Source organism: Aquarana catesbeiana, linkage group LG09 (genome assembly GCF_042186555.1).
Source record: "Aquarana catesbeiana isolate 2022-GZ linkage group LG09, ASM4218655v1, whole genome shotgun sequence".
Lineage (NCBI taxonomy): Eukaryota > Metazoa > Chordata > Amphibia > Anura > Ranidae > Aquarana > Aquarana catesbeiana.
In genome coordinates, this window is record NC_133332.1 from 200,362,482 (window position 1) to 200,381,812 (window position 19,331).

The 19,331-nt window shown below is 42.3% G+C and overlaps 1 protein-coding gene across 3 annotated transcripts in view; it reads right to left on the reverse strand.

Annotated features, from left to right (window-relative positions):
* The window catches only part of DAB2IP (DAB2 interacting protein), a 728,988-nt gene that overhangs the window by 561,174 nt on the left and 148,483 nt on the right, over positions 1-19,331 (reverse strand). For 2 of the 3 annotated variants that reach the window (XM_073599530.1, XM_073599529.1), the window contains exon 1: positions 11,964-12,388. The exons of the other annotated variant lie outside the window; for it this stretch is intronic. In XM_073599530.1, the coding sequence (XP_073455631.1) occupies positions 11,964-12,081 (118 nt within the window). In that variant the 5' untranslated portion in view covers positions 12,082-12,388. Of the gene's footprint in view, positions 1-11,963; positions 12,389-19,331 lie in introns of those variants that run through there. 3 annotated transcript variants of the gene reach the window in all.

The following is a 19,331-nucleotide window of genomic DNA, read 5'->3' on the forward strand; positions in this document are numbered from 1 at the left end:
AGCAAACTTCAGACGAGCCTGTACATATGCTTTCTTGAGCAGGGACCTTGTGGGCACTGCAGGATTTCAGTCATTCACAGAATAGTGTGTTACCAATTGTTTACTTGGTAACTATGGTCCCAGCTGCCTTGAGATCATCGATCAGATTCTCCCGTGTAGTTCTGGCTGATTCCTCACTGTTATCATGATCTTTGAAACTCCACAAGGTGAGATCTTTCATGGAGCCCCAGACTGGGGAGATTGACAGTCATTATGTGTTTCTTCTATCTGCGAATAATTGCACCAACTGTTGTTACTCTCTCACCAAGCTGCTTCGCAATGGGCTTACAGCCCATTCCAGCCTTATATAGGTCTACAATCTTGTCCCTGACATCCTTGGACAGCTTTTTGGTCTTGACAATGGTGGAGAGATTGGAATCTGATTGATTGCTTTTGTGGACAGGTGTCTTTTTATACAGGTAACAAGCTGAGATTAGGAGAACTCACATTAAGAGAGTGCTCATAATCTCAGTTCTTTACCTGTATAGGAGATACCTGGGAGCCAGAAATCTTTCTGATGGATAGGGCTTCAAATACTTATTTCATCCATTAAAATGCAAATCAATTTATAACTTTTTTTAAATGTTTTTCTGGATATTTTTGTTGTTATTCTGTCTCTCACTGTTAAAATAAACCTACCATTAAAATTATAGATTGGTCATTTCTTTGTCAGTAGGCAAATATACAAAATCAGCAGGGGATCAAATACTTTTTTTCCCTCACAGTAATTTATATTTTGGAATTGGGGAAAGAGGTTCTGCAGTTCCCTATAGGAGCTGTAACCCCAAGAACAAAACATGGCAAAAATTCTCCATATGATCCGTGGACTGCTGACTTCATAATAAATAAGCACTCCGGCCAAGTGGAAGGACAAGACATTATTATTATTGATTGATATCTGCTCTCACCTCTGGTACGGATATGGTACTAAAATGAGGAGTGTCTGAAATGTCTAAATACAAATATCAATTTATTTTGCAGTTTGTTAAACAAAGAATACAAAGTCGACATTTTTCACTTTAAAGGTTGTTGTAGTCTACAACCCAACACATATAGCAGCCATGCCCACCGCGTCAGCAGTCTATTTACTGTCTGTACTTACCTGGGCACATCTACAGTATGTAGAAAGAAATTTATCTCAGGAAGTGGAAGCGACTCTTCCCTGGACATGGAGATGAAGAAGCTGGAGAGGGATTAGCTTGGATTAGGAACGATTATTGCAGTCAGTTTCTTTGGCGATTACACCAGGGAGGTATAAACAGGCGCCTGGGGACTCGTGTTTGTTTATGGAGGAGAAACTGCTGAATTTCACACAATTCCCTCTAAACTGGGTCACCAGAGGCATTTAAAGAGAAGCAGTGCCTGAGCTCCCACAATTTTAAATCGGCAGCAGTTTCCTGACAGGAATAATCCTCCTCTCCATTTCTCCATTCACAGGGGATTAGTGAGGTGCTTAGAAGGTTGCCATAAGCAGTACAAAGGAAAACTGACATGAAAATTCCTCTTAGCAGTGAAAGCTATACTACAGTAAGAAAGGAAAATGTTCAGGAAATGTGGCCTTTCTGTCAAGTGGCTCTTACTGCCATCCCAGCATTCATCTTCTGTACCCACCTTCCCTGATAGGTAAATGGCTGCTGGTATCCTCATCTCCTTAATCACATTCAGTATGAGCCTTTGAAAATTCATACAAGTGCTCCAGCCACACACTAGAGAACAAATGGGATCTGGCATAGAAAAGATTCAAGAGACAAGAGGCTGCTGTCCCCTAGAAGTTCATTTCTACTTGTTTGTGACTGGGCCCTTCATTGCAAGAAGTTGGGAAAGCCAATAAAGATGAGAATAACATTTTTTAAGAGACAACCTACAACTAAATACAAAGATAGATGGAACAAAGATAAATCCATGGGTGGGTGAGAAGACTATTTTCAGTACATGAAGGACTACAAATTGGATTCTCAAGAAAACATAAAGGGGAATTGTACTATCCTTCCAAATCCATGTCTATCCTTCAATAACATATCCATAGAACACCTCCACCCTACACAGGTGGGGGCCAAAGAGTTGCCACCAGGAGATTGTATACATCACTATATAAAATCAATACATTCTTTATTATACAATTAGAAAAGGGGGAACAGAATGAATTATAAAACACATAAATAATAATCATGTGCAGATCATAGCCCAAAAATGGACATAAAGTATATGTTATTCTCTCCAACCGAGAGTCATATGCCCTGTACACATGATATGATTTTCCGATGGAAAATGTGTGATAGGACCTCGTTGTCGGAAATTCCGACCGTGTGTAGGCTCCATCACACATTTTCCATAGGAATTTCTGACACACAAAGTTTGAGAGCTTGCTATAAAATTTTCCGACATCAAAATCCGTTGTCGGAAATTCCGATCGTGTGTACACAAATCCGACGCACAAAGTGCCACGCACGCTCAGAATAAATTAAGAGATGAAAGCTATTGGTTACTGCCCCGTTTATAGTCCCGACGTACGTGTTTTACGTCACCACGTTCAGAACGATCGGATTTTCTGACAACTTTGTGCGACCGTGTGTATGCAAGACAAGTTTGAGCCAACATCCGTCGGAAAAAAATCCATGGATTTTGTTGTCGGAATGTCCGATCAATGTCCGACCGTGTGTACAGGGCAAGATCGATGCGTATTGCAAATGAATCGCTTCCTCAGGATCCACGCCAATCGCATATACATTAAATCTGCCTTAGCACATGAAAAATATCATCAAATAAAATCAAATTAATACCAGGGTTGCACCATGAATCTTCCACTTACCCAGAAAGCAGTGCCCATAAGAATGCATGAAGGTAAAAGCGAGGCAAAATGAGGCAAGTCTTTACTGGCAAATCTTGTTGGAAAATAAGTGAAAACCCCAGTGATTCCTGGTTAAAAATTGGGGAATATCTGACAAGTTTCTTCTCAAATCTTTAATAAATACACCCTATTGTGTTGGTATGCACTAAAAAAACAAAAGGATGTACATCAATAATAATTGCATATAAAAATGTACACCTACAGTATATAAGCCTATAAAGATGAACACTTATAGTAATAAAAAATTGTCATTATGGCGCGATGGGTGCAGCCTTGGCTGAGACAAACTACATGGATGGAAAGCAATCCTTTGGCTTTGGGGACTGCTGAAAAATCCAATCCAGCACACATGATGCAGTACTTCTGAGAGACCAAAGAGATCTTTAGGCGACAGACAAAAAGAGAACAGTGCGCAGACTAATGCTGGCCATACACTATACGAAAAAAATCGGCCAAACACATTTTCGAAAAACGAACCGTGAGAACCGTCGTCTGTGAGAGCAAACGATAGTGCCATCATGTAATGACCAATAAATCATTCAGTGGACATAAATGAATCCATTTTTGTTTGTTTTTTTACATATACCTCATGCAGAAAGTTCGGACAGGAAACACATTAACCTTTCAATTTATTGTTCGTTCAGTAGAAAATTTCCAAACTTGTCTTTCATTTTTCTCGGCTCAAAAATGTCCCAGCGATTGTCGATTTTGTGCCCATTAACTGGCCGAAAAACGAACAAACTGTCTAAATGACCGAATTTCGGCCGATTTTTCATATAGTGTATGGCCAGCATAAGTGTAGTGGATATATGAACATTTATTAAAGGAAGACAATTAGCAACTCACATGAAGTAAAACTAATTATGCTTATCATGGTTCTCAAAAGGATTCCCAGCTAGAAAGGACACCAAAGAAACTGTCACGGTATATTCACTGGATATAGTCTGGATGGCACTTGCAATAGCCAAGGGAGACAACAAGGGGACACCAATTTAGGTGCAGCAAGTTGGAGAGGTGGACACAGCACACCATATTTGGCAACTCAGTGTGTGGATGATCTCAAATATTAAAGTCATTGGTGCATCTGCAGCTGGGAGGAGGAGTCATCCAGGATCCCAAGATGGTGCTGCTGCAAGGGGTGAAATGTGGTAGCAAGGGTAACTAGGCAGCAGCACATGTCGATCGATGGTGAGGGCAGAAAGTGATGAAACAGGAAGTGATGCCGAAGAGCTTGAAAACATGTTTTGAGACACACACCTTTTTCAAGCTTGTTGTGCTGTTGTCCACCTCTCTACCTTGCTGCACTTAGATTGGCGGCCCCTCGTAGCTATTGCAGGTGCCATCCAGACCAGATCCAGTGTATCCACTGTGACAATTTCTTTGAGTCCTACCCAGCTGGTAATCCTTTTGAGAACTATGATTTTACTTCATATGAGCTGTTAATTGTCTTCCTTTTATAAATGTTCACACACCCACTACACATACTAGTCTGCACACTTTGTCCTTTATGTTTGCACACCTATAGTGATGAATGCCAAAAACAATGTATGCCTAGAACAATGGACTCGTTTTCTTAATTTCTTCCCCAGTGTCACCACATCTACACTGACACACAGGGCTGCTTACACAATGCTTTTAACATGCACATCTGTAACAATGTACATTAATAACAATGTATTCTTAGAACAATGTGCAACTTTTTACTTTTTCATAGTTTGCAGCTCCAGTGGAAAAAATCTTGTTGCGTTTGTTCTAAAAACACAACTTTATGTAACACACAAAAACATAAAAGCGGTATTCCATTTATATCTCCAACAGATGAGAATCGCAGCCTCATTACCTGACTCGTCTTCCTCACTTTGCTTTATCAATGTGTTAGTGTGAAGGACCCCAGAGGGTCAGTTAAACTCACACAAGACTCATGTAAAGTAAAAAATGGTTTCCTTATCTGATGGCTCCTGCCAAACAAGCTATGTAACACAAAGGGAGAGTTTGCCATTTCTTAACACCTAAAGTGTGAGAGAGTCACAAGACACATGCTCAGTTTGCACCCTGCGAATCCACTGCGGGTTCCAACATCGCACCCGACTCACACAGCAGTTCACACTGCCATATGCAAACTGCCAGTAATGTGTCAATAAATTGTTAATGACGCCCCCATTTCAGCTCACATATCGCACTGCGAACTGACAGTTCGGACATGAATCGGATCGCATGGGTGTTCACACCCATGCAATCCGATTCTGGATGTGGACCAAAAAAAGGGTCCTGTGTGAGTTTGGTTTGAATGTGTTGCGATATCAGCCATACTATCTGTATGGCTGAAATCGCGTCGCAAGGATGTGATTTCCACTGCAGTGTGAATTACATGCGATCTCGCAGAGCGTGCTGGTGTGAACCGGCACTCAGAGGAAACTGAGAAACAGAGAAAAGTTCACCTTCGAGTTTACCCTGCCTGTGACATGAAGGTTTCTGTGCATGTTCATACTAGCCCCTGAAAACTGTGATCTGTGCCAAAAGAAGCTTCATGTAGAACAGCAGCTGGAACTGGGGGTTCTGACACCTTAAACTTTAACCTAAAAACTTCTGCAACTATAATATAAAACTATAACTATAATATAAAACACAGAAAAAACATTTTTGTCTTGAGTGAAAGGGTATTAGTCAAGTAAACACACATGGGAAGCATTGTGTTGATGGAAGATGTTCAGCCTATCATTTAGGCCCTCAGCAATTTATTGGCTAAATAATAATAACAATTAGTTAAATTTATGGTTGACATGAAACAGGCACAATTTTAAAAAAGTATGGTCATAGCTCTTTTGGCCCTACTTTTCCTGTGGGTTACAGGAGTGCACTTAGTTCTGCGCCCCTGTGTTCTGTATCCAGCTGCCAGAGTGCTAAATTCCACTGTCAGCTGAAATCACTCAGCCAGTCCAGGCTCTGAAGCGATCCTGGCTTTAATGCCGGGATCCACCCAGATACCTGGACCAGCAGCTGGCTCAGCCTCCCTGCGAGCCCCTGAAAGCCTGAGTCAGCTGCTCCTGCCCCTTCCGCAGCCCAGGACTCCAGTGAGCACTGGAGGGGCAGAGAAGAGAGCTGTTTGACAGTCACTGACTCTCTGCTCACTGAAGACTGAGAACTGAGCAATCGTTAGTCTTAGATTGCCCAGTTCTTGGTCTTAGAGTAGGGTGACCAGACGTCCCCAGACTGAGGACACTGTCCCCGGATCAGGTCTGTCCCCGGTTTTGTCCCCGGATAGGGTTGCCACCTGTCTGATAGTGCCCCGGACAGTCGAGGCTGTGCCGCTCTGCCTCCCCCGCCTGGTGCCTCTCTCACCCCCGCCTTGATGATTTTGTTTGGAGTCATTGGTTGCTCTCCTAGCAACAAATGACATGCTTTTTCTGCCGTTTACACTGCATAGTGGGATGTAAATAGCCCTAGAGCGTCTCCTCCTCCCAGCTCCGCCGACCAGCTTGGTTCTGACAATTCCCTCCTTGGTAGCAGTAGCTTCCGGGTCCCGGGTGGTAAGGCAATCTGAATGGATGCGTTAAAGAGGGCAGGGGAAGATAATATTGGGCGGGGGGGGGGGGGATCTCCCTGATCTCTGGAGGTCTCTAAGGAAGGTGGTGGGGGACTGTGAGTTAATGGGGGTTTCTAAGGGGGGTACTGACTGCTGATCTAATGTTGGTGATCAACCATTAGATCAGCAGTAGCACCCTTAGAGACCTCCATTAGCTCACAGTCCCCTTATATCAGTGCCCCCCCTTCCTTATCAGTAATGCCTGTCAGTGCCACATATCACCTATCAATGCCCATCATTGCCGCTTATCAGTTACCATCCAGTGCAGCCTCATCAGTGCCTATCAGTGCCCCTCATTGCCACATATCAGTCCCACCTATCAGTGCCCATCATTGCTGCCTATCAGTGCCACCTATCAGTTCCCACCATTGCCGCCTATCAGTGCCCACCATTGCCTCCTATCAGTGTCCATCATTGCCGCCTATCAGTGCCCAGCATTGCTGCCTATCAGTGCCCAGCATTGCCGCCTATCAGCGCCGCCTATCAGTGCCACCTATCAGTGCCCATCGTTGCAGCACACATCCGTGAAGGAGAAAAATTACTAATTTACTAAAAGTTTAACAGAAATTAAGAAAAAACATTTTTTTTTCATATTTTTTGGTCTAACGCTTTATTTGTGTGAAAAAAAATGAAAAAAATGTCATATGGGTAAGTGCTGTTATCGTGCAATCTTTTACTGTTCAGAATTGTTGATTAAAATTTTTATTGAACCAAAATTCTTTGATAAGAATAAAATACAAAATATGCATTAAAAAGTAACATTTGGATGTCTTATCCCAAAAAATTCTAAGAAGTATCTTTTTTTTTTAATCTCATGGACAAAATGTGAGAAATAACGTACATATTATACAATTATTCCATAAACACATACTACACACGTTGCATATATAATTTGTGGAAAATTTGCCAATAAAAAAAAAAATATGTCCCCAGATTGCATTTTAAAAATCTAGCCACCTTATGAGGCAACGTGGGACAGATGCAGCATTGAACCAACGCTGCATCCACCTAGGTGTGTATTTTTTTTTTTTTTTAATTTCCTCACTTCCCTTTTAGGATCCAATCACACTCGAATGCCATGCAGGAAACACGCATTCTGTTCCAGTTTCCTGCACCATTTTCAAATCACACTGCCCTTGCAATGTGCAGTGGGTATCAATGCAGAATTAATGACACCCCAAACACAGGTAGCATGCCCACACCGGATCGTAAGGTATAAAAGTACTATGCAATCCCGTTGCAGTGCGTTTCCAAAAGCAGTGCATACACTACTTTTGGTGCGGTGCGATTTCAGCCCATTCAAAATAAAGGAACATGCAGCGTGATCCTGTGAGATTTACATGCAGTTCTTAGTGTGAATGGGCCCTTGAAGACCAAAGACCTCAAATTTAAGATATTTGGCACTGTTGTTACATTGTTGTTAGATTTGCTGCGTGACTAACAGAACCCTTGGTTCTCTGCCACTGCAAGAACCTCTAATGCCGCGTACTCACGAGCGGACTTTACGGCAGACTTGGTCCGGCGGACCGGACTCCGTCGGATAATTTGATCGTGTGTGGGCTCCAGCGGACTTTTTTTCCCCAAAAGTTCGACGGACCTAGAAATGAAACGTTTCAAATCTTTCCGATGGACTCGAGTCCGGTCGAAAAATCAGCTCGTCTGTATGCTAGTCGACGGACTAAAACTGACACTAGGGTAGCTACTGGCTACTGGCTATGAACTTCCTTATTTTAGTCCGGTCGTACGTCATCACCTATGAATCCGTCGGACTTTGGTTGATCGTGTGTGTCCAAGTCCGTCCGTTTCTAAGTCCGGCGCACCTACGCTACAAAGTCCGTCGGAAAGATTGTCGGACCAAGTCTGCCCTAAAGTCCGCTCTTGTGTACGCAGCATAAAACAACTGCATTCTTCTGAGGATTGAAAGGTCTGGAAGTGGGTTGTGTACAGTTAAATTACTTCCTCAAAAACTGTTATTTCTTTAAACTTTTGCTATGTCATTTACTAGCGAATTGAAAGACAACAGAAAAAGTGTATTCATGCAAATCCAGTCACACACAAACTAATCTAATATATAGAGAGCTGTGGCATGCATGTTATAATGTAGAAAAAAGGATGACCATGTTTTAAATTCCACTGACAAGGCCGCCTCCTAACTACACTGTAGCAATATATGAGCAAATTTGACAAATTCATCAGTCAGGCCACAAGGCAGGAAATTAAATTGCCAGTTGATAATTACTACTCCCTTGTACAACACAGTTCTGTTTATCTCCCATTAGACCCAGTCACCCAGTCTGCGGATCTGGCACCATCCACAAGCAGCTTAAAATCGGTGTTTCATTCGTTTGTAAGTTTATTAAAAGTCAGCAGCTACAAAAAAGTGTAGCTGCTGACTTCTAATAAACAGAAACTCAGATGTGAGCACCCAGATGTGACAGCTTGCGGCTTCACAGCCGGGAGCGCACTGCGCATACACGAGTCGTGCCGCGCTCTCTTAGCATGTTAGGGGGCGAGGAGTGCTTAAAGCGGAAGTTCCAATTTTGGGTTGAACTCCACTTTAATTTTTCAGAGAGACACAGAAGTTAAATGCAACATATTTTTACTACAGATAATTGCAGGACAGAGGATGTTTTTCCGGTCTTTTGAAGTGCAAGAAGACAATGATTTTCCTAAGCCTTATCTCTGCAAAAAACTAACACTGTCTGAGGGAAGAAGGGAAGAAACAGGGAAGGTCTAGCTAGAAATAATATAACTAGCACTAAACAGGAGGGGAGGACAGGGAGATACCAAATCACACAGTACCAAATGTAGTAGCCCTGGACCACCGCTAAATTTCAGCATACCTCAAAACAACAGTAACCTGCAGTTCAATATAACACAGAACAAATACATATAAGTGGGGCAGAATAGTTATACTTGTGTGCACAGTGGAGTTATGTTTTCATTTCCAATTTATAATAAAGTGATTTGACTGGTTCCCCAGAAATTGCCACAGTGCTTTGTTTCACAGCAAAGAAGTGTTTCCAAGCAAAGAGCCCATAACTGGCATCGCCGTTATCCCTACCCAATGCATCACTTCATGCACTTCACAAAATTCCCTGCTTGCTCTACGAAGACAGATCCTCATACCATTTCCACGAGGGGACAGGTATTGTCAATATCGTTGCACAGAGACAGGTCTTCATACTATTGCTGTATGGAGACAGGTCATATCTTTGCTGCATGGAAACAGGTCCTCTTACAATTGCTGTATGGAGACAGGCCCCCATACCATTGATAGAGTAAGGGAGGGTTATAGCCAACCACACAGATTGCTTATCTCACTTGTAAGTTAAATCTGGACAGCGTACAGACATTCAATCGATGGCCATGTATGTCCACGTGGGATAAAGTCAGCATAATGATCCCCCCTATCCCTCACATCATGAGAACAGCCCAATACACGTTAGGATGACAGCTATTTAACGTGTATGGGTAAGATCAGGTCTTCAGAGGACTTTATTGTAGGGACAACTGTAGGGCAGTTTAGCTTAGGGGGTATGTCTTTTAAAGTAGAACTATAGGCAAAATGTGTTTTTTTCCTTTCATTTTGGATAGAGTAAGGGAGGGTTATAACCCCTGTCAGATTTTTTTTTTATCACCATCTGTGTCTCATTGCAGAGATTTCCTTTCACTTCCTGTCCAATAGCCACAACAGGAAGTAAGAGGAAATCCCTCCAAATTAAGGGAATTCCTTGGCAATCCCCAAGTTACCATAACTAGTGTCCCCACTGGAAGATTGCCCCTCTGGGGACAACCCAAAATTTGGGATATTCTTAACTTCTACTTTCAATGATAATGGTAAACAGGACAAAGAGAAAGGGTGGATCTCCTTATTGGGGGTGCAGACAGCAAAACAAACTAACAGGGGTTCTAATCCCTCCCCCCTTCTATCCAAACCTAAAAAAAAATGTTTTGCATTTAGTTTTATTTTAAAGCGGTTGTATACCCTTTTTTAACTTTTACCTACAGGTAAGCTTATAATAAGGCTTACCTGTAGGTAAAATAATATCTCCTAAACCTATTTACTTTGCATGCAGTCGATGACGTCAGCGACGCATGCACTGTGAAGGCCCGGCAGACGCTGCCAGACCTTGCCAGGAAGAAGACTCCCGCGCATGTGTAATCGTGGCTTCGGACACTCACAGCGTCAGAGCTGCGATACCCAGAAGAAACGCAAAGGGAACATGTTAGCTCCCTTGGCGTGGACCGGGATCAGATGTCGAGGCCTCATTCTAAGGTGAGTATTTCATAATGAGCTAGTATGCGCTGCATACTAGCTCATTATGCCTTTGCCTTGCAGGTTTTTTTGTATAAAAAAAAATAAAAATCTGTGCAGGTATACAATCGCTTTAAATACTAACTCCAGACATTTTTTTAGCAGTGGACAGAGTAGGGAAGGCATATGAGTTCTGTTGGGTTTTATTTCTGTCTGTGAATCTATCAGGGATATTTTTCCATACTTTCTGGCTCTGACACCCATATAACAAATAGGGGATGACGTATAAACATAAGAAAATACAATAAAAGCATTGCTAGAAGTTCTACCTTCTCTACTCAAAATGTGTTTTTGTCTTTTTCCCTTTTGAAAGAAATGTGCCATCACCTCCTGTCCTGATAGAAAATGAGGCAAAATCTCCCCAATATGAACACAGATGGCAAAAAAAAACAGCAGAGGCTCTAACACTTGCCCATGTTGTCTACAATGAAATAAAACGTTTTAGTTGGATAGCTGGAGTTGGCCTTTAAAATGAAGTTTGATCGATCCTTGAGGCAAAAAAAGTTAAGAGTTAATAAATGTGACCTTAGGGGGAGGAGGAGGGTGAGGGGAACATAATCAGCCCTGCACAGTGGGAGAAATATATTCCAACCCGTGTTTCAAATGTTGTAGCCGACGTCCTGTCTGATAATTCCAGGAGGAATAACAAAACATGTCATTTCGTTGCAGAGTGCAGCAAACTGACATAAACAGTCTCGTTCTGGCTTGAGTAGGAGAACTTTTACAGACGGGTATGAATGGTCCCAGTGGTCTTTTTCTTTAGCTGTCATAGACCTTTAAATGAGGGAATGTTATACAGGTGTTCTCCAGTCATACTTCCTTGTCTCCGCATTTCACAGCCACAACGCTGAACTTTTCATACTCACCAAATCTACAGCAACTTCAGTGCTTCTCCTCTACAAGCTCACCCTCATCCCTCCCAATCTGTAAAATCAGAAAATGTCTCTCCATAAGACAATTCATTGAAGCAAAATACATCTAAAATTCCCTTTACAAAAGACCGGTACAAATTACAAAAACATATAAAATTTGTTAAATTTATAGGAAGTGAAATCAAAGCTTTTCCAAGCAGTAAAAAATCAGATTCCATCTTTTCTGAACTTATGCCAGGAAATCAAAGAATCTGATAGTGTAGCTGCTACATACAGCAACCTAACTTTGTAGAAAAGTATTACCCCTCCTGGGTGGTCTGCTGCGACTCCGCGACCGACTGCGCTGCCTCTGGAGCTGTGATCTCCCCAAAAAGCGGTAATAATAGGAGCGTCGTCCTGAATTTTTCCTGCTCACAGACATGGTGACCTGGCTAAGAATCCGCAGGGGGGGAATTCCTGTTCCTGAATGATTCCACCTTTTGCTCAGTACTGCGGACAGTTCAGCCACGTCTGGGGTTCTCACAGATGTGAAGAGTCACCTATAATCTGCTGTGCTTTACAAGACAGGAAAAGATGGAGAAAGTTATGAGTGGTGGTACCTGTCCTGGGCCTGGTTGTGACCACAGAACGGTCCAGCCAGAGAGCGGCATGTCAGAAATTTGTGAAGCCCTACAGGGATTTCTGTCCAGCATTGTAGGTAGAAGTCATGTTGAAAAGGAAAGAGAGGAGTGTAATGTGAGAGGGCTGGAGAGAAATTACTCACACCCCACAGCGAGACCTCCCCTCGTACTGCTGCATAAACACTCTACACAGCAAAAAGAAGCCAATTGCACAGATTGCTTATCTCACTTCCAAGTGAAATCCGGATGACATAGCGACATCCAATCGATGGCCATGTGTGTCTATGTGGGATAAAATCAGCGTAATGATCCCCTCTATCCCTAACATCATGAAAACAGCCCAATACTCATTAGGATGACAGCTATTTAATGTGCATGGGTAAGATCAGGTCTTCAGAGGACTTTAACCCTGCTCATCAGTAACCCTACAAATAATGCGGATACAGCCATTGAAATTACTTGCCATATACATAAAGCAAAAGTGCTCGATGGGAAATTTTTGGCTGGTGCAGTGATAGAATGTCTGTGCCAGTAAAATCCAATCCCACAAAGTCTGCCCCATTTCCGCAGCCACTCAGATTCAACTCTGCACGGGAATAAATACGATTTAGAGAAGGAAATTCTGAATCTTCTTTAGGACACATGACCAGCAGAGAGCAAATTGCAGAGAATTTTCTGTGATTCTTCTGATGAAGTGACAGGACGTGTCACCGAGGAACGCCATCTGATCTCATCACTACAAAGTCTAGAAATTGCGGCTCAAACAGTAATCAATATCCAACAGCAGGACACCGATAAAGAGAAATATATTATAGAGCCATGAGGTCCAGCCATGTGACTTTTACAACTACTGTATATTCAGCAGAATGGCCTGAAGAAAATTCTTTTTTTATTTTCTTCTTCTTTGGTCACAACAGAGCAGCTTGGAGTGTCTGCAGGGTATGTATACATCTCCCCCTTCTTCATATACACAATGTATTTCACCACCTCATGCCAGAGCCTCCTGCAGTGAGGACCCTCATTAGCTCTCTCGGGGGCTCCAAACATGTAACTCCTGGAAAACACATGTGCACTCATTCATTTACTGCTCCTGCCACAAGCTGCAGACACGCTAGGGCAACAAATGGTCAATGAATGATCAAAGAGCCCATGAGGGGCCACAATCTCTGAGGAGCCTACAATCTGCAACTATTTACTGATGAAATGGTTTCTCATAAGAGAAGTTTTTACTGATATTTGAGAGAGAGTTCATCATCTCCCTGCATGATCAGCTCTTCTGCAACAAACTGACTTTAATGTTGGGTTAAAATTCCCCTGGTAAGTTTATCCAACAATCATCTAGAGTAGATGGTCTTTAGGGGGTGTTCTAGGGCTAGACTGATTCCTCCACAGTCATTTCATGGAAAGGGATTTATCCTCATTGTATATAGTATGTGTCAGTCCAACAGGAAGGCTGTGTGGCAGATTGCTCATTTGACATCATCCTTATGCCAGCCATACATATATTTTTTTTCAAACAATCAACCTCACAGTTTAGAAGTCGTTCAATATACTATCAACTGAAAGTTCTTCTGTATCCATCTGATTGCTATCAATGACAGTCTGGTTCAGCAGCTGTCAGTGTGAAAATGTATTTTTATTCTCAATTGATTTACAAATAGAGCTTTCATCCAAATGTATTTTAATAGGTTTTATTATTAATACCCACTGTAAAAAAAAAAAAAAAAAGAAAGAAAACATTTATTTTGCAGTCAGACTCTCCATACACCATCTGATTGTGTAGATAGAAAACTATCATAATTTATCAACCCACCTGACTGCTTATACCTTTTACTCCATGACATGCAAATGAGTTAAAACACATGTGAAAAACTACTGAAATCTGCTACATGTATTAAGACTTGAACCAAACTGATATGTGTATGGCCTGGCAGTGGGGTGGTATGAGAACAATGGCCTGTGAGGCATTGCTGGCCCTCCTGGAATTAATAAAAAGAGTTTGAGACAAACTTTGTCTCAACTAGAGTGCAGCCAATCAGCTATTAAATTATGATTTTCTAAGCTGTTTGAAAAAAATGAAACATAGAAGCTGTTTGGTTGCTATGAGCAACAGCACTCATTAAGGTAGAACTTGTCTGACATTTTTTTTATTAAGAGAGAAGGTTTTCTTCCCTTTTATACTTACCTAGGTGGTACTGATGCTGCATCTGTCCCCCCGGCATCTCTATACTGAGAAGCCGAGCCATCGAACACCGCCGATGGCTTGGTTCTCACAGATCTCCAAGTGGAGAGCTGCTGAATGTCAATCAGCAGCTCTCCACTCTGCTCCTCTACGCTCACTGGAGCGCTGAGCTGTGGAGGGACGGGGAGCAGCTGTCTCAGGCTATCAGCAGCTCACTGAGAGTCTGAGACGGGTATCATTCCAGGCACCTGGTGGATCCAGACTTTATTGTCGTGATAACGCGGTGCCTGGACTGATTCCAGTGACGTCAGCAGAGAGTGGTCTGAAGCCCACACAAATCGGGTCACAGAAGTGCAAAACTAATTTCACTCCTGTGACCCATAGGAGAAGCCCAGCCAAACAAGCTCAAGCTGGACTTCTCCTTTGATTCTCCCCAATTCGTCTCCATGGCCTGGTTAATGGTACCTGGCAAAACACGTACAAAAAAAAAAAAAAAAACTCTGTCCATGTCCTATAAGAATATGGAAACCATTGCCCCTGTTTTGCAATGTTGGGAATTCCTGGGTGGTTATGAAGGGCCCATTATGCATTAAAGTTTAACTAAAGGCTAATACTAACTATTCCTAAAAATGTCCCCTCTCCCTCCTCCTACCTATCCTGCCTACCCTGTGTAAAAAAGATCTGTATACTTATCATTTTTTAGTCCACTCTGGTCCAGGTCACGTGATCCTGCAGCTTTGGCTTCTCTGTTTCAGTGAACAGCTGCTGCAGGGGAGAGGAGAGAATGCAGACGACTGTACTATGGGTGACGTCAAGGCTTCAGGAATTCCCAGCTGTTGTTCAGTGCTCCATGATACAGGGAGCAGAATCATGTGACCAGAACAAACTAAAAAAGCATAAGTATACAGAGCTTTTTTACATAGGGTAGGCAGAATAGGTAGGAGGAGGGGAGAGGGAACACTTTTAAGAATAGTTATGCTAGGTTCACACAAGAACGTGGTGAAGGAAACCTGTGTTCCCTGCACATTTCCCACTTGTGTTCAAAACGCACTGCAGTTGCAATATGCACCGGGTGTCAATGTTAAGCTGGCACCCTAAACACAGATCGCAAACACAGTGGGTTTGCCTGCCTTGGATCGCATGGTACAAAAGTACCATGCAATCCGGTTGCAGTGCGTTTCCAAAAGTAGTGCACACTTTGTGCGATGTAGTGCGATTTAGGCCCATTCAGCATGTTCCTGTGCGATTCATAGTGTGAACCAGGGCTGAGTGTTAGGCTTGAATTCCATTTTAACCTCTTCTGTGTCTGAGCTTTGCATATCTGGTGCAAACCAGTCTTGTTGTGATTATCCCGTGTACACGGTGAACCTAATATAACATAATCCAAATTGTTGTATGGTGACAACTATAGCAGGTGGCACACTCTGCGCTGACAGAACACACAGTTTGCACTGGTTAAGTAGAGGCTTTTTTGTTCCTTTTAGCCCACCACACCATAACCTTTCCTGTAATACTTCAGAGAAAAAAAGTTTTGCCCTATCACAGATGTTATGACAGAAATTCTAAGGAAACATGATCATATTTTAATGTAGCCCCTGGAAAGAAACACAGACACGACTGACTGGCGGGGCCTGCTGGGAACTAAATCCAGCTTCAAAGTGGTAAGAGCTTTCAGGATTTGGATGGAAATCATTTGCCGTGTTGTATGCGGAGAGACAATGGGATGAAAAGTGACTCAGCCCGGCCCTCACATGTTCTACATCAGTTTTAACAAGCAAAGGTGGAGACCATAAAATAGCCCAGGTTAGGATTTCACACAGGGTGCCTTGACCAATCAGGACAGAGTAACATGACAGATGGACAGCGGAAAATGATTACAGGGGACACTGATCCCCATGTTGCAATTTGAACTTGTTAATACAATCTCTGCTGAATTTCCCAGGAATTGTGCAGCACATACCGGTCCTGAGTGCCAGCGCCTATAGCTGGAAACCCGACTGATATTTCACACACAATGAACTGCAAGGAAAAAAAAGCTATTCTGAGAAAACTATTTCCTGGGAAAGATGCAGATTTCCTTTCCCAAATGAACAATATCAATGAGAGCGCTTTCTCTAGCTAAGCCATTTAGAGAATGTGTTTTTTTATGTCCATTTGCTGGTGGCCAGAGACGGGGGCTATATAGCGGACAGTCAACACAAACTATATAAAACATAAAGACTATACTATGGACCTGTATGACTGTACACAGTAAATGACGGTGAGGACTGTTATCTTGTATAATGAATCAGATATTTGAACATTTTCTGCCTGTAACCGTGGTCATACACTCTGGTTTCTACATGCATATGTCAGCTTTGCACTTCTATACAGTATGGGCCATCCACTGACAAGGAGAAAACAATTTGTGCTAAGACTACAGCATAAAACCCGCATGTCCCATCAAATGATTAGCATGCACGTGTATGTGTGTATGTGTGTATGCTGCACTATACACAGCGTCCAACTGCAACCAAAGTTTCCATCAAGCAACCTAAACCCAGCTTGTCCAGCTATTCTCAGATTCATCTCTAGCCAAAACCCAGAAAAGTAGCATAACCAAAAAATAAACTATAAATCCATTACTGTACTATTAAAGCATATTTAATCCTAAATGCACACACACAAAAAAGACAAGCATTTAGGCCTTTTGCACACTGTACTGAGGTATAAGCAGCAGACATTCCTAGCAGCAGAAAAAAACGCGAGAATAAGCTGTATATGACTTCAGAGTATTTGCGAGTATCCGCACACAAGCAGGAAGTGTGGCATTTGCAGGTATTTGTGTGTATTTGTATACTCGCAAAAGTACTGACCAGCAACTAAGATTTCTGTATTTTTTTAATTGATCAATATGCAGCACATGTTTAGGAGTCTGTGTGTACAGGCACATTGAAAACAATGGGCCTGCATTTAGATCGGTAAAACAAAAAATGCCCGTATTACCGAAAACTGAGCATTTTCAGGCAGCAGTGTGCAAGAGGCCATAAAAGTATAAATTGCATAGAAAACTGCACATGGAACTGTCATAGATCGGGGTAGAAGACTCTAACAGGCCAGGCAATACACACTCACTAGTCCAATCACACTGCAGAAGCCTCAGTGCCTAATATACATACTGTATATTACAGGAGGAACTTGCAGATCTGCACCCACACAATCCACCGTCAACAATGAGCACACAGGGAACCAGGCAGACTCTGAAGTGGAAATCTAATTGCTACAATTATATGAGAATTACTGACTGCAATATTCTGCCGGGAGACCCCCAGCACACAGATCGGTTATATCACACACAATATAACTCAGAATATCCAATGCTAACAGTTACACAATGAACTGCATCTAATGCGGTCAGCAGAAATAGAACCGCTGGAGAATTTCCACCAAAAATAGGAGGGGTGAGATAGATGGAGGAACGGGGGCAGAGGGGAATAAGGAGTGGGGAAGACATAGAGACAATAAAAAAGACATACAGAGAAGATAGGGAGAAGAAAGAAGGGGGGAGGGGGGGGGATAGAGAGCAAGATGTGGTGCAGAGGGAGACAAAAAGAGATGGGGAGAATGAGAAACACAGATTGAGGGTAATTTACACCAGCCACTGTTGTAACACAGCAGATGGTGCGTGGGCACATAGCTCTGCTCACTTTTTTAAAAATTTTTATGAACTTTGTTAAAATGTAACACTGTGACATTTCATTAAATTGCATCAGCGACCATGTGGTGCGAGGAGGTGGATTGCCTTGCACTGCGCTAAAAAAAAAAAAAAAAAAATACAGCCAGCCATACTATTTTTCAGCGCACACCGCCCATACGCCAGCACAACATGGTCGTGTGAACTGGGCACATAGGAGAATAGACATTTTGCCTTGTCTTGTGGTGGGACTGCGCTGGAATAATCAACAATGAAGTCGTACCGCACCTGGTGTGAATAGACCCTCAAGGTTGGAGAAGAGGGAAGGAGAACGAGAGAGGGGAGTGTAGAGAAAGGGAAGTTGTAAAGAAAGAAGGGGGGGGGGGGGGGGGTAGAGTGAAAGAGAGCGATAGGGAAGCATATTCGAGTTGAAGACTGGTAAGTCCACTATGTGACATTAAAATGTAGAGGAGTTTCATATAGATGTATTTTATTCAATATGGAAGCTGTGTAAATTCAATTGGCAAATAGAATTGTCTGTGTCCTAGTCACAATTGGTCGTTAATGTAACTGCAGAATTTTCCACGATAGCTCTACGGTTAACAGCTTTGTTGTATTACGACATGGGACTATATTGTTATCTCTCCATTTCAACGTTACCGTTTGCTTTCATCGTCTTTGACAGTTCCAGTGATGTAAAAGCACATAATATGCTGTACTACTTTTTTTCTTGTAAAACTAACAAACGACTCAAACATAATTGTCGGTGCCTTGTATTGTCATAGCTCAGTTCAGCCTTATTTTTTACAGTGCTGGTGGTACTCAGACTGATGCTGCTTTCTTTATATTAACAATAGGAAGTGTTGTAAGTCCAGATAACAGGGTCTGGATGGAAATTTCTGCAGATAAGAGGAGACTGACCTTTATATTTATTTATATACCAGGCTGTACCATGTTTTCTTAGGTATTTTTGTATTATTTTGTATGTACTAGCCACAAAGATTAACGCTCAGGTTTTCACTCCTTACAATAATGCTAGGCTCAATCAGGCGTCTGTAGAGAAGAGCAGAAAACAAGCCAATTCAGACAGAAATAATTGTATAAATTATAAGCAGTAATTAATTTGTGTGAAGTAACAACCGTTCTGCACCAAGGCGATATTTACCTTTGTGATTTAAATGCTTTGATAAGAAAAT